Genomic DNA, 16964 nt, shown 5'->3' on the forward strand with positions numbered 1-16964 from the left:
TAGAGTTTTAGAAAATGGTAATGGGCACATTTACTTACCTAGGAGAACTTGATGCTAAAAGTGACCCTATGCCAGTTGTTTTTTCAGTTTTCAGATTACATGCAGAAAAGAAAACAGAACCATTGCTTTGCTTTTTCTTATGTAAATAAGCAATTATAGCTGGATTTGGTACAAGTTGGTTAAATGACTGATTAAATGGTTTGTTAATATAACCACTTAAGGTAACAGAGTTGTTTATATGAGAAATGTATTCTGAGTTCTGAGTTAAACCAGCACTCTGAGAAAATAGCCTTGGGGCACCTGGGCAACTCAGTTGGTTGAACATTAGACTCTTGGCTTGGCTGAGGTCATGATCTTGGGCTCAGCACTCAGCACAGAATCTGTTCAAGATTCTCTCCTCCCTCTGCTCTCCTCCCCGCCAAATAAGTAAATAAAATTTTAAAAATAAAATAAATAAACAGCCTATAATTCACAGTCTATCTTTATGTGGGGGCTGCCCCCCATCTGATAACAAGCAATATTAGATACCTGAACCTGAACCGTACCTGTGGGGCAGTGTGGTTACAGATGAAAATACAAGGTATGAAAATACAAGAGATAGAGTGTGCAGTTTGATTCCAACAAAGTAATTGTTTATGAAAACAAAAATATTAACACTCCTTTTAAGTTTTAGAGGAATGTAACAGAATCCAACATCTTTACAACATAACTTTCACAGTGTCCAGGATACATCCCAAAATTACATGACACAGGAATAATAAAAAAAAAAAAATGTGACCCATTCTCAAGGAAAAAGACAATCAGCAGAGAACCAACCTGAGGACCCAAACTCTTGGTAATGACAGATGAGGATTTTAAAACAACTATTTGCAATGAAGTAAAGAAAAATTCGTTTGCAGTGAATGAAAAGGCCAGGAAATTTAAAAAAAGAAAGTATAGGAAAGAAACAAATGTGAATCCTAGAGTTGAAATACAGTATCTGAAATAAAAACTTTTCTTGATGAGTTTAACAGCCGAATGTGTATAACAGAGGGAAAGTCAGTGAGCTTAGATCAATAGAAATGATTCAGTGTAAAGAACACAGAGAAAAAAAGATTGGGGAAAAAAAAAACATAAACCCAGCAATAGGGATCTGCCAGACAATAGAAAAAACCCTGATAGCGGTATAATTGGTATCCCAGAAGGAACAGACTTTACCTAATTTTTCTCTTTCCTAAGAGAAATGCAGCAAAAATGTTTGAAGAAATGTCTGAAAATTTCTCAAACATGATGAAAGACTTTTTACATTTTCAAGGAGCTCAGCAAACCCTAAGCAGTATAAATTAAAAAGAAAATGATGCCTAGGCAAAGCTGCTGAAAACCAAAGATAAAAAGAAACCAGAGAAAGCAACCAGAGAAAAATGACAAATTATGTACAAAAGACTTTTACCTTCTCATCAGAGACTATGAAGGCCAGAAAACAGTGGAACAACATTTTTAACATGCTAAACAAACAAACAAACAAACAAAAAACAGTCATCCTAGCAGCCAGCAAAAATACATTTTAAGAACGAAAGCACAATAATTGCATTCTCAGCCAGAACAGAAGTAAGCCTTAAATGAGGCCCTGCCCAGGTGGCAGACTCTTCACCCAGACCAAGGCCATCCTCTCTGGGTGGCATAGTGTCTTCCCTTCTTCTTGTCCACTTCTCCCATTTCTTTTCCTGTAATTTAAGCTGGGAAAAAAAAAAAAGAAAACAAACAAAAAAATCAAACTTTTTTTGTTCAAAGGGAGGGTGAGGTCTAGTGGCAGTTTCCGCAGTAATAAACTTTGTACAGATGACTTCGTGTGCTTTCTGAAGAATTGAAAGATAGTTATTTGGGTGTTTTCAGTAAGAGAACTTAATTCTTTTTCCATGCTGTTAGGTAAAATGGGAAGTGTGAAAATGCACATGAGTTAATGCACATGTGTGCTAAATCACACACATGTTCTGGAGCACAGTCTTAGTGGCAAATGATGTCACTGTTCACTTTGCTTTTAGGGTTCAATGTTGAATGGCAGCTCTGCAAACAGTGAGCTGAAAGAGAATTGTGTGATAATTGCTATAAATTATTCTGCATAACTAAGCCCAAAGTACTAACATTTGTAACAGATTTCAACTCATTTTCCTAACTCACTTAAGGGTTCAGCTGTAGTTTTTTTGGGAACCGCCCCAGCATTTAATCTAAAGTCATAAAAACTACCGTGTTGGAAGTCAAAGATAGCAAGGCTTAATAATTGCCAGCTAATTATGGTTTTCATTTCACTGTGAACAGGGGAATATATGGGGCTCCTATCCCTCCTTGCTAGCAATCCATTTCGTAACTACTTCTTCCGGAGATGAGTGACCCTCGCTTCCAAGGCAGACACCTGTCCCACCTGTTCCGCCACTTGTCATTCTCTTCCATGTCAGTTCCAGAGTCAGTTCCGCACTCTGACCAGTGGGAACTGTTTAACCCTCTGTGCCCTGGGCATTCACAGAGCCGAATCCCTATTCTGTTTCCCTGGAGTATCATCATGCTAATGTTAATTCGTAACAATAGATCCCTTCGTGGCAACATCTAGGCTGGTGTTTGAACAGATGCCTGGGTACTGTGATCGAGGCAAGACGATACAACAGTTTAACCACCATACACTGTATTGTAGCAGATTAGCAGAAGAATCATTTACTGTAACAGTAGAAAACAACAGCATAAACCTGACTTAACCATTACTGTGTGCCAGGCAATGTGTTGAGGGATCATCTTCCCAGCAACCCTTGTGATGTTATCTCCTTTTCAGAAATGAAACAAGCTCGGAGACAATAAGTAAACTCTCCCAGCTCACCAAGCTGGGCTATGGTGGAGTCATCATCTGCTTCATTGTCCATGCTCTGAACCTCTGTGCTATGCACACTGCATCTCCCCTCTTTGGTCTAGAATCACGTCTGTATGTTTGAGCCCTTCTGCTAGCTCCCTGAGAGCAGAGGCAGAAAATACCTTTCTCACTCCTGCCTCATTTCACATAACGGGGTGGATATTTCATGTCTGATGAGGTCGAGGGAGGTTGGCCATGCCCAGCAGAAAGGTCCCCTACTCGTGTGAATTCCTCCCTCCCAGCCAGCATTCCTCATGGCTGTGGCTCTTCTCCACTGTGAAGCAGAGAAGGCATTTAATAGACATATCCTAAAATGAATTTAATTAGCCCTTTATATCCAGTGGTGAAGAGTAGGAACTTCTGTTAAAGGAATTGTCAAAGGGAAATTAGACCGTATGTAAAAAGAGAACCCACTTACTTGTTTAACATGAGCCTTTTCAGTGGTTTCAGCCAGACACCTGTCTTTTTAATGATGGGAGATGAGGAAAGCATTAGGGAAAACCTGGCTTTCAGCTCCCTCAACCTTTATTTGTTACTCTATATTGTTAAATTCCCTGGGCAGTGTCCATGTACAGTTCATACACAATTGTATTAGGCAGCAGCAGCTGTTAAGGCGATAACAGTATGAAGTAAATATTCACAAATGACTTGCCTGGGTTTTATTCTGCATTTTCAGTGTTTTATGGTTTTGCTCGGGGCTCTCATACTACAGTGTGGCTATAAAATTTGAAAACAAATAATATTATTCTACCATGTACACTAGTCAGGGTTCTCCACAACAATGGAACCAGTTGGATGTGTGCAGGGATGGGAGGTTGATCTATTTTGAAGAATTGGCTCATAGGATTGTGGGGGCTGACAAGTCTCAAACCTGCGGGGCTGGCTGGAGACCCAGAGGAGAGCTGATGTGACAGCTTGAGTCTGAAGGCAGTTTGGAAGGGGACCTCACTCAGTCTGTTTCTCTCGAGGCCTTCAGCTGATTAGTTGAGGCCCACCACATTATAGAGAGTGATCAGCTTTATTTACAGTCTACCAATTTCAGTGTTCATCTTTTCCAAAAAGTACCTCCACAAAACCATCTAGTCTGGGTGTTGGACCAAATATCTGGCTACCATGGCCTAGCCATCTCAATGCAAAAATTTAATCATCACCCCATGTGTTGTGGTAGATCATCAGAAGAATCATTTATTGTGTGTTTGCCTGCATTTCCAGACTTCGCAACCACACTGCATAGTAAGTAGCATTTCGTTTATGATTCCCTCTTCTTAATTTTCTTTGTATTAGGAAAGAAACAATCATTATAAAGTAAACTTGAGATTCATTTCCTCATCTTCACAGAGTGGTTCATAAGGGTAATATCCTTCCCACCCATGGAAATAGTCATACCAAGCCACGGGCGTGCTGCTACAGACTCTCGTGGTTATGTGATCACATGGGCTGAACAGAGGTTTTGAAAGGAAGAGTGATAAAGGCAAAGTAAAGATCAAAGGCAAAAAAAAAAAAATTTTTTTTTAAGATTTTATTTATTTATTTGACAGACACAGATCACAAGTAGGCCGAGAGAGGAGGAAGCAGGCTTCCCGCTGAGCAGAGAGCCTGATGCGGGGCTCGATCCCAGGACCCTGGGATCATGACCTGAGCCGAAGGCAGAGGCTTTAACCCACTGAGCCACCCAGGCGCCCCAAAGGCAAAAATTTTTATGTAAACTTTGATATTATTTGACAGACCAGTGTGTAGCTGGTTTGCACTAGTGCACCCATGTCGGCTGTTGAATTATTGACAGTACTGAAATATTTCTGCCCACATTGGTGAAGAACTGTTGGGTGAAGTCCCCCGAGTTCCCCAACTTCCAAGTCTGCCTTCTGCCTAAGATCTCATAATCCACAACAAAAGGCTAATGACTAACAGAGCAGAGGGCTCCAGGACCAGGCCCCTGCAGCACGCTACTGTTGGGTTTTGTTTGTTTTAAAAAGGTATAATTTACAGTAACATTCACACTTTTTAGTGAACATTTCTGTGAATTTTGGCAAATGTACACAGTCATAAAGCCACAACTATAATCAAGATACAGGACCTTTCATTCACCTCAAAAATGTCCTCCATGTCCCTTTGAAATGAACCTCTCCCCTTCCAATCCAGTGGAAACAGTGGTCTGTTTTGTGTGAACATAAATTTTCATTTCACTTGGATGGAATTCCTAAGAATGCATGTGCTGGGGGTCATAGGGTAAGTGTATTTTAGCTTTGTAAAAGACTGCTGGACTGCTTTCTGACATGGCTGGGCTACTTTGCATTTCCATCAGCAGCTTAAGAAAGTTCTTGTCAGTTTGGTTTGTTTTTGTTTTTGTTTTAATTTTTCCGACATCCCAATAAGTGAGTAATGGTATCTCATGCTTTTAATGTGCATTTCTCTAATGACTGCTGATGTTGAACATCTTTTCATGTGCTGATTTGCTATCTATCTATCTTTGGAAAAGTGTGTTCCAGTCTTTTACTCCTTTTTTACGGATTGGATTGTTTTAAATTATTGACTTTTGAGAGTTCTTTATATATTCTTTTTTTTTAAAGATTTTATTTATTTATTTGATACAGAGAGGTCACAAGGAGGCAAAGAGGCAGACAGAGAGAGGAGGAAGCAGGCTCCCTGCTGAGCAGAAAGCCTGATGCAGGGCTTGACCCCAGGACTCTGAGACCATGACCTGAGCCTAAGGCAGAGGCTTAACCCACTGAGCCACCCAGGCGCCCCTCTTTATATATTCTGAATATGTGTTTCATCAGATACGTGGATTTGCACATAATTTCTCCTGGTCTGTGGCTTGTCTGTCATTTTAACACACTTAACTGGTATCTATTGTGATACTTCATGGTACCCATCCAACACACACATGACTCAAGATACATTTAATTTAATCTGTAAGTAAGACATTTTCCAAAATCCTGTTTGATGGATTACTGCCATTTTTCATATATAATCATTTTCTGGAATGTAGCGATCAACCAAATATAGATATTTGTAATGCTTAGGAGGTCACTAGCACATCTCCTCGTCCTGAGACTTCTCATGGACCCCTGTGAGAACCCCAAATTATTTCCTTTTTGACACCGTGTGGGTGACTCAGTATTCTTTTACCCATTTCCTTTTTATCTTTTCTCTTTCAGACTTCTTTATCTATTTGTGATGACTCAAAACAACCAATCTGTGTTTGGAACTGCTTAGCTATCAATACGGAAACTGCTAGATAGAGGAGAAAATTGAACACGTTAGATGAATTCACAGCAGAAGAACACGTATAATATAGTTAGAAAATGTGTGATAGAAACTTCAAACGTTGTGGTAGATCATTGGTAAGAGAGGATATCAGGAAAGACTTTATAAAAGAATTAGATTTGGGGATGAGTAATATTTGTACTTGGAATGCCCTGATATAGAAATTTTCAGGCCCAATTTGCCTGTAGGTAGAAGTGGCCATGGTGCCTTTTAATAAAGACACCATTGCCTAGAGTAAGGCGTGTGATTCAGATCCACAAGGAAACATAAGGCCACATGCATCCATAGGCACCTCCCTGCTTACGCTCTCCTCCTTTTGAATCGACTAAGGGAAGAGGGTCATTTCTTAAAATTAGAAGGTTAGAAGGCTCCCATATTTTGACCCTGCACGTCAGTGTAAATTTCATTAGTTTGCCAATAATTATGCAGCTTCTGTATGCCCCTCTCCAAGTGTACACTCTTCCCCCAAGGTTAGCCACTATTCTGAATTTTACATTTATGATTCACTTATACTTAGTTTTGATTTCAATATATGTAAGTACCTCCATATATATATATATATACATATATATATATAGTCTTTTTATAAATGGGTCATGCTGTGCACACGCCCCTGTGACTTGCTTTGTTGCATGTAACATTTTGTTCTTAATCTTCAGCATCTTCCCCATTTTCTGCTCCTCTTTAGAAAACTGAAAGAGATGTCTGTACTTACTATGACCACTTCCTTCCATGCTCCCATCCACCCACACCAGTTAAACTAGGATAACCCAATTCTACACCAAAGCCAGCATTTTCATTGTCTCTAGTCACTTTCACGTTGCCAAATTCACTTCTTAGTTCTCATCTTTCTTGACCTGCCCAACACTTGATCAGTTTCTCCTTCTTGAAACACCTGCTTCACCTGGCTCTCAGAACACCATCTCTCTGGTCCCCCTCCTCTGCCACTATCCATGCCTTCTCAACCTTCTCTACGGGCTTATCCTCATTCCCCTGTTCATGACATACTGGGCTCAGGACTCAAAACTCTTCTCCATCTGTAACCAAAAATAGCAATTCTCCACTTCATGGTACTTAGAAATGTGTTTAAGTTGGGGAGGGGGATGGCTCTAAGACTGGGTCTCTACTGATGTTTGGTGGGATGCTTAATATCTTACAGTGCGCACAGAAGTTCTAAACAATTATGAATATGTGTGCCCCTGAAATGCTTAAAGCATCCCCGATAAGAAACATTTCTTATCGGGTTGGTTATTTCGTGCAATCACAATTATACTTTAAATATTACACATGCTTGACTCTCAAAAGCAGTTTCAGCCTGGACCGCTTGCCTGACCTCCAGACTCCTACATCCAAGAGCATCCAATTGGCAGTGCTGCGTGGATGAGTACAGTTAAGTGCTAACATACCCACAGTCAAACTCCTAATTCCCTTACCCCCAACTCAGGCTTCTACAATCTGCCACATGTCAGTTGATGGAAGTGCCATTCTTCCAGTTACTCTGCCCAAAAGCTTGGGGGTCTTCTTTGATTTTCCTTCCTCTTGCGTCCCACAGCCAACTCATCATGGAGCCTGTTAGCTGTACATTCAGAAATAGACCCGGGCTCTTGCCACTTCTCACCATTTCTATATACTGTCTCCTTGACCTAAATTGCCATTTCATCTCTCACCTGGATTCTAACAGTAGTAGTCTTCTGTCTTAACCACCTTGAGTCTGTTCTCTACAAAGTGTCTGACAGTCCGAGCCAGGTCATAACCCTGATGCAGTTATCACTACTCGGCCATCACGCTTGTGACCTGTGAGCCTGTACATGACTTGTCTTCTAGGTCAGACCTTTGAATTTCTTCTCCTACCACTCTCTACCTCCCTGCCTCTGCTTCGGCCATATTTACCTCCTCCCTTCTTGAGCTCACCAGATTCCTGTCTTTGCACCTGTTTCTCCTCCATCTGGAATACTATTCTCTCGGATTTCTTCGTAGTCTTAACACCACATGTGTTATAGCTTCCATCAAAATTCTCAGTCTTAGAGCTTATTACACATATTAAGAATGTAAAGTTTGCATCTTTTTAAAAACTCTTTTAATACCTGTTGTTTCTCTCGATTTTCTTTTAGGCTGTTTTATCTCTCTACCCTTGTACGTGGTTAGTTTTGATTGCCTGCCAGATGTGGTATATAAAGAACTGTCATATTATCTTAGACCCCAAATTATATTATCTCCCTCTCTGCCCCCCGAGAGGACCCAAGTATGTGTGTCTTCTTATTGCTATATAATCTATTGCTTCTCAACTCCGAATTTACCTTTTTCCCTGAAACTGACTCCTGTAGAACTTTTTCCTTCATCATCTGGATTAATACAAAGTTTTTCAATAGAGGGCCAAGGAGGGACACTTCAGGGTCAGAACAGGAGGAAGGGATTTCTCTTCCTGCTTCCAGGCTGCTGTTTTCTGTGCAGCGGCTAGCAAAGGAAGACCCGGTAGCAGTGCAGCTGAAACCCACACTCTCCAGCAAATTTCTCTGTTCCTTGGCAGACCACTTTTGCCGACCACCTGGTGATCTGTCACCCAGGGAGCTGATTCTGTGAACCAGCTCTAGCCTCCAGCATGTTTTCCAACCCCCAGCAGCAAGCCAACCTCTCCATCAAGTTTCTCTGCTACCTGATGGGCTGCTTCTGTGGACCGGCCGCAGCCTTCCTCCTGGCAGCATGTTCCTTCCCCATGGCACTGTGCATTCCCATGGCGGCCATCCCATGCCCCCAAATAGTTAGGGGACTATTGGGTAGGGGACACTTTCCAAATAACTTTCTTACTCCTGCACCCTATATTCTAGAGGCTTCCTTCCCCTTAACAATTCTTAAAATTTTCCCTCTTCCTGATGGATGCAATGACCTTCTGTCCGTTCACAGGCTCTTTTCAGTTGCTGACAGTTTCAAATCCATTTCAGAAATTGAGATGATTTGAAGTTAGGCTTCAGTCCTTGAGATGCCCTTGACCTTCAGTTCCTGCTTACTCCAGGAGCCCTTTGTGTGGATGATTTATCAGACCTGCATCTGCCTTAATGGGCTCTGGACATCGATTTTTGTCCCTGTAGCTCCCTTTAGACTGTTAAATGCTGCTCTGCTTCCAAGCAGTCTTTTCAGTAATTGACAAACACCCTTAGGAAAGAAGTAGCCCCAAATGCCGGCTTGTTCCTCAGGTTCTGTCTTGTCTTGATCTTGGCTCTCTATAATTTTTCCTGAATGCTTTCTGAGGCAATAAAGCAGATATTTGATCCAGCTTTTGATAATGTCTTCTGTTGGTTACTGTTACCTGGCTTGCCATCACAAGAAGTGAAACTTCTTTATAAATCTGTTCATCTCTTTCATCTCTTACTAGTTTCTTTTTATTCTTTTTTTTTTTTTTTAAGATTATTTATTTGAGAGAGAGAGAGGGGAGAATGGACAGAGGGGGGAGAGAATCTCAAGTAGATTAAGCCCAATGCGGGGCTCTATCTCATGACCCTGAGATCATAACCTGAGCTGCAACCAAGAGTTGGGCATTTAACCGACACAGTTGCCCCAGCTTCTCTTTTATTCTAATATTGTGTATTTTAATTTCTCTCTTATTCCTTTAATCACTACATGCCAGGCACATTTATTTGGAAGAACCAGATTTGGGGTTTATTTTTACTTTCTATTCTCTGTTTCCTTTTCATCAGTTTCAGCTCTTAGGTTTTTCAATATCCTATTCATACTTTGTATTTATTTTGCTTTGCTTGTGTGTGTGTGCGCATGCATGCATCCTATATTTATATATATATGTATATATATATTTATATATACCACGCAAACACACACACACACCCCTCTGAAACCATCAGTATAATTAAGAAAATAAATATATTCATCACTCACAAAGTTTTTTCATGCCCCTTGCTAATTGTTACTTCTATCCCCATCCTGTCTCCAGACAACCACTGAACTACGTACATTAATTTGTATTTTCTAGAGTTTTATATGAATGCAGTCAAACAATGTATTCTCTGTTTTTGTCTGGCTTCTTTCACTCAGCCTAAAGATTTGGAGATTTATTGATCATGTAGTGTGTATCAGTAGTTCATTCCTTTTTAATCACCATGTAGAGTACCATTCTACAGATATACCACAGATTACTTCCATTCAGTTCTTATGGTCATTTGTTTTGGTTCTAGTTTTTTACTTTATTACAAGTAAAGCTGCTATGGACATATGTAGACTGTCCTTTAATGGCCCTAGTCTTAAATTTACTTGGATAAATGTCTAGGAGTAGAGAGTCTGGATCATAAATATCCTTAATTTTTTTTTGAAGATTTTATTTATTTATTTGACAGAGATCACAAGTAGGCAGAGAGGCAGGCAGAGAGAGAGGAGGAAGCAGGCTCCCTGCTAAGCAGAGAGCCCTATCCCAGGACCCTGAGATCATGACCTGAGCCGAAGACAGAGGCTTAACCCACTGAGCCACCCAGGCACCCCTAGATATCCTTAATTTTTGAAGGAACTGCAGATTTTCAAAAATAACTACCATTTTACATTCCCAACTCAATATAAGAGATTTTCACTTCTTCCCTATTTTTGCCACTTTGGGAATAGTCAGTCTTAAATTTTATCCATTCTGATTGTTCTGCAGTAGTATTTCATTATGTTTTTAAGTTGCATCTCTCTAGTGAATAAGAATGCACATCTTTGCTTGTCTTATTTGCTGTCCATATATCTGCTTGAGGGGGTATAGCTCAGTGGTAGAGCATTTAACTGCATATAACTGCTTTGACATAATGTCTGTGTAAGTCTTTCCCCCATTTTTTTCTTGAGTATTTTTGTTCTTACAGAGTTTTGAAAGTTTTTTATAGATTCTGGATACAAGTCTTATCTCTTATATACTTTGCACATATTTTCTCCCAGTCCATGGCTTGTCTTTTCATTGTCTTAATGGGGCCTTTTAAAGAGCAGACATTTTTTATTTTGATAAAGCCCAGTTTATCAATTTGTGCCTTTATGGATGTTTGCTTTTGGTGTAACCCAAATCACAAAGGTTTTTTTGTGGGTTGTCTTCTAGAATTTTTAAGGTTTCGGTTTCCATTTTGACCTATGATTCATTTTGAGTTAATCTTTGTATATGGTACAGGTATGGCTGAAATTCATTTTCTTTTTCTTTTTTTTTTTGCATATGAATATACCACTGTTCCAGCTCCATCTATTAAAAATACTATCCGTTCTCCATTGTACTGCCTTTATATTCCCGTTGAAAATTAGTTGTCCTTATAATGCGTGGGTCTATTTCCAGAAACTCTCTTTGCTCCATTGATCTATTGGTCCATTTTGACACCAATACCACATTGTTTGGATGACCATAGTTTTACTGTAAATCTTAAAATTTGATAGTGTTAGTCCTCCAAATTTTTTTTAACTTTAAAAAATAATTGAATGCAATTATTCAGCATTTCCACATAAATTTTAGAATCAGAGTTTCAATTTATTATTTTTAAACTGCTGTGGTTTTGATTGTGTTGAATCTATAGATGAATTTGAGGAGAATTAATAACAGTTTTGAGCCTTTCAATCCTTGATTACAATACATATCTTCATTTCTCAGCAATATTTTGTAGTTTTCACTGAACAGGTCCTGGGCATCTTTTGTCAGATTTATCTCTAATTATTTCATATTTCTCATGCTATTGTATATGTCGTTTAAATTTTTTTTCAATTTCCAATAAGTATGGCTACCATATAGAAGTACAAATAATTTTGTATATTTACCTTGTGTGGTCCAGACTTGCTAAACTCACTTAATAATTCCAGTAGTTTTTTGTTGTTCTTGTTTTGTTTTGTTTTGCTTTTTGTTTTTGTTTTTGTTTTGTTTTGTTCTGTTCTGTAGATTCTATTGCACTTTCTGGGTACACAGTAATGCCTTTTGGGGGATAAAGGCAGTTTTACTTCTTCCTTACAAATCTGCTTGCCTTTTATTTATTTTTCATGCTTTATTACCCTGGCTATACAATGGCTATCTGTACAATGTTAAATAGAAGTAGTGAGAGCAGACATGTTTATCATGCTGAACTTGCTGGGAAAACAGTCTTTCACCAAGTATAATATTAACTGTTGTTTTGTCATAGATAGCTTTTATCAGATGAATAATTTCCCTTCTATTCCTAATTTGCTAAGGTTTTTTTTTTTTTTTTGAATGGGTGTTGAATTTGGTTAGACAACTTTTCTATATCTGTTGAAATTATTATATGGTTTTTCTTTTTTTAAATTTTAGTATAGTGAATTACATGGATTTTTCTAATGTTAATGCAGTCTTAATTGGTAAAATAAACCTCATTTGGTCATACATTGTTGAATTCAATTTGCTTAACTCTTGTTTGAATTTCTTCCAGCTGTGTTCAAGAGTGATGCTGGGGTTTTCAGGCTTTTTTCCCCTAAAAATGTTTTTGTCTGTTTTTTTTTTTTTTTTTTTTTTTTTTTAATCAGGAGAATGCTAGTTTCATAGATTCAGTTGAGAAGTTTTCCAGCCTTTTAACTACACATTCAACTTCTTTAATAAATATAGGGCTGTTAATCTTACCTCTTTCTTGAATGAGCTTTGGTAATTTTTGTCTTTCAAGGACTTTATATTGGCATAAAATTGCTTATTGCCCTTTTATTATCTGTAGAAACCAGGCAATGTCTCCATTCTCATTCCTGATATTGATCATTTGTGTCTTCTCTCTGATTATTCTGTTTAGAAATTCATCAATTTTATTGATCCTTTCAAAGTTCCACCTTTTAATTTATTTTTCTATGTCATTAATTTTTTAAAATTCCTTATTTAAATTCAATTTTGTTAACATATATTATATTCTTAGTTTCAGGGGTAGAATTTAGTGATTCATCAGTTGCATAAAACATCCAGTGCTTCTTATATCAAGTGCCCTCCTTAATACCCATCACCCAGTTACCCCATCCCTCCCCCCTCCCCCCTCCAGCGACCCTCAGTTTGTTTCCAATAGTTAAGAGTCTCTTATGGTTTGCCTCCCTCTCTGTTTTTATCTTATTTTATTTTTCCTTCCCTTTTCCTATGTTTATCTGTTTTGTTTCTTAAACTCCACATATGAGTAAAATTATGTGGTATTTGACTTTCTCTAACTTATTTCACTTAGCATAATACCCTCTGGTTCCAAACCACCTTGTTACAAATGTAAGATTTTATTCTTTCTGATGGTAAGTGGTATTCCGTTGTGTATATGTACCTCATCTTCTTTATCCATTCTTCTGTTGTTGGACATCTGGGCTCTTTCCATATGCTGACTATTATGACCATTGCTGCTATAAATATTGGGGTACATGTGCCCCTTCAAATCACTATATTTGTATCCTTTGGATAAAGACCTAGTAGGGTCATTGATTTTCTTGGTGTTCTTTATTGCTTTTCTTCTATTAAGTCTTAATTTGCTCTTTTATTTCCAATTGCTTTAGGTGACAGCTCTGTGTGTCATATGTCTTTGTACTAGGCAATAATTATAAAATTATTATTATTATAATGACGTTTACTGCCAGTTCTAACATCTCTCAGTTCTTGGTTGATTTTACTTGCATGATTTTTTCTCGTTACAGGTCATGTTTTCCTGCTTATTGGAAAGCCTGATAATTTTTTACTTGATGCTGGACAGTGTGAATTTTACCACGTTGCGTGCTGGATCTTTTTGCATTCATACAGCTATTCTTGATGTATGTTCTGGAACACAATTAAGTTCATTGGAAACCGTTTTATCTTTTCAGATAGGGCTTTTAGGATTTGTTAAATGGGAATAGAATCGTCTTCAATCCAGTGCTAATTATTCCTGACCACTGAGATAACACCCTTCCATGTTCTCTATCTAATGCATCATGAACTGTGAGGTTCAAGTCTGACTGATAAGAGCAGGCAGTCTATTCAACTCTGCATGAAGAAGATAACCTTTCTTTCATCTTTTCAGCTGGTTCTTTCTCCAGTGCCAGTTTCCTCACATGCCTCTGCTGATCAGTACTCATCTGAGTCCTCAAGGGGGACCCTCTGCAGATCTGCAGAGTTCTCTTGTGCATCTCTCTCCTCTGAGGCTTTCTCTCCTGCAACCTCTAGCTGCTTTGGACTCCCTGAGCTCTTAGTTCCTTGTCCTCAATTTAAAATGCCTGCCATCCCGTAATGAAGTTCCCCTTCCCTGATTGAGCTGTTCCCTTCATTCGGGTCTCAGCTCAGATGTCACCTCCTCAGGAAGACCGACTCAGATTAATACAGCTCTCGCTCCCCTCTTGCTCTGTTTTATTATAGATTTTACCTTTTCATCATCTGTCTCTAAGCACAGTTCTGATCTTACATATGCGCCCAACAGGATTGTATGCTCATAGGTATCCAATAATATACACAAAAATGTTCATAATGTCACCACCCTGGAAACAGTCCAGATGTTTATCAGTTACTACACAGCGATGAAAATTAATAAACTGTAGTGCGTGCAGCAACACGGATGATTCCCAGAAATGTGATGTTGACAAAAGGCACCAGATGCAGACTATGTCATGCTGTTGAAAAAGGCAGATCCGTACTAGAATTTTCGAATTTGAAATCGTGGTTCCCTTTTGGATGTGGGTTTGACTCAGGTGGGCATCCCAGAGTAGCCTTCTGAGGTTCTTTCTTTTGAGCCAGATGGAGAAATTGGTTGAGGGAAGTCAGTTGAGTCAGATAGTGTCTCCTCTGTAAAAACCTTCCCTAATCCCCGGGATGGTCAGCCACTGTCTCTTCTCTGACCCAACCTTAGAACAATTACATTGTAATTATTACATTTTCAAGGGAAGGAGTCTTTTTTTTTTTTTTTTATTTGGTTTTATTTTTGTTGTTGTTTTACTTTGTCTTTAACTGGCTGGTGTAGAGCTGATCTCTGAAGACATTTTCTGGTGGAAGGAATGAGCAGATGAAGCCACACAAACGAGCCATGGGCTTCTGCAGCTCAAGCCTGTGTCCTCTCCCTCATTGCCTATTTCTAGTGAAGGGCAGAGAGATTACCTCACGGTGTATCTCTCCAGACACACCAGAGGTCTGAGACTGATAGTAGGATGGGGTCGGACCCCTTAGTTTGGGGCTTTGCTGTGAATCTTCTCCCCACAAGTTTATGGAAGAATCCAATAAAGTTATCTATTTTTTTTTAAAGATTTTATTTATTTATTTGACAGAGATCACAAGTAGGCAGAGAGGCAGGCAGAGAGAGAGGAGGAAGCAGGCTCCCTGCTGAGCAGAGAGCCTGACGTGGGTGGGGCTCGATTCCAGGACCCTGGGATCGTGACCTGAGCTGAAGGCAGAGGCTTTAACCCACTGAGCCACTCAGGCGCCCCCAATAAAGTTATCTTATACCATTAAAAATCAATGTGCTTCATGGGGTTTCTTCCTCTGCCACAAAAATTCAGTTAAACCAAAGTGCTGTAACTTAACAGAGTACTCTTTTCTCCTTTTCATTTTGAAAATTTCAATAAGCATGAATTTGGAAAGGATAATAAAATGAGGATAAAGGGCGCTTCCAGAGCAAACTGTGTAGATCTTATGAAGGAAAGTTCCTTCAGAGTTTGTCCTTACTGAAAGGAACTGGCCCTCAGCAATGTGATAGCTGAGTTCCAACTGATGAGTTTACATTTCTGTGCCAGGCTTTATTAAGGAACCCAGGCTAGCATCTGTTCACTCTGAAAAGAATTCTGGCAATTCAGCAGTGTCTTAAAATTTTAAATGTATATTTTGATTAACACATTTTTATTGGCACATATATTCTTTCCCTCTTTTGCTAATACTACTGCGAATGTGTCTGTCTGCAGCTGTGGTGCTCCCATTCAAGTTTCCGAGGTGAAGCTGCTTTCTTTCTCATCGGGGCAGCTCACTGTGTTCCTCCCTGCCGAGGTGAAGGCCATAGGGACAGAGAATGATCACGTCCTGCCTCTGCAAGAGTTGGCCATGAGGAGTCTCCATCACACCTACCACAGTTTTCTTAAAGGTACACGGGACTTTCTCTCTTTCTGCCTCTTACTGGGTGACCTTAGAGGTTGTGCTTCGTGCTCCCTGTTGGGGTGTCCATGTTTTTTATTGTGCTAAAATACACATAACATAAAATTTACCATTTTAACCCGTTTTAAATTCTCTGTTCAGTGACATTAAGCACACTCACATTGTTATGCAGTGGAACTTGTTTTTTTCCCATTTAAAAAAAATGGTTTTAATATTTTATCAACACTGATCCCTTCGGCATCCCCTATGGACACAGAGGAGCTTTCACCACAGTGTGGTCTCCAGTCGTAAAGGACCGAGGTTAAAAGTTAAACCTTGTGGTTTAGGGAAGGAAATTGGTGTTTGGTCACATATCTAGTGGAAGTGAGAAGGCTGGCAGAGGCACTTTCTTGAGCAGGGAAAAAAAAAATGCCAAAGTCTTATCCTTAAAGCAGAATTGGGACAAGTTTCCGCCATGCAGGCTCCTCACATCTGAGAAATTACATACCTAGAGGGAGGAAATACCAGGGGTCTCAGGCAGTATTTCCACAGCGTAGTAACTCTTGATTCGGAGAGGATTCGGCCGTATGTAGATTTCATGGGTGTTGTGCTGTGGATCTCCGAGATGCTTTAAGAGAGCAGTAGGCAATTTTAATAAGATACATTCCAAATGTTTGAAAAACTGCTAAATGTTTAGTCTTTGCTTTAAAAAAAAAATAAATATCCATTCAAAAACATCTCCTATTAACCTTCTAGAAATGTCCAACACAAAGTTATTTTTTAATACTAAAAAGAAAACTGTAATTATTCATCTCTGGGTAAATTCCATTT

General features: G+C 39.2%; 1 protein-coding gene across 3 annotated transcripts in view; it reads left to right on the forward strand.

Moving 5' to 3' along the window:
* The window catches only part of LRRC28 (leucine rich repeat containing 28), a 158595-nt gene that overhangs the window by 118203 nt on the left and 23428 nt on the right, over positions 1-16964 (forward strand). For all 3 annotated transcript variants that reach the window (XM_059371661.1, XM_059371660.1, XM_059371662.1), the window contains one exon: positions 15968-16143. In XM_059371661.1, the coding sequence (XP_059227644.1) occupies positions 15968-16143 (176 nt within the window). The remainder of the gene's footprint in view (positions 1-15967; positions 16144-16964) is intronic.

Source organism: Mustela nigripes, chromosome 13 (assembly GCF_022355385.1).
Source record: "Mustela nigripes isolate SB6536 chromosome 13, MUSNIG.SB6536, whole genome shotgun sequence".
In the NCBI taxonomy this organism is placed as follows: domain Eukaryota; kingdom Metazoa; phylum Chordata; class Mammalia; order Carnivora; family Mustelidae; genus Mustela; species Mustela nigripes.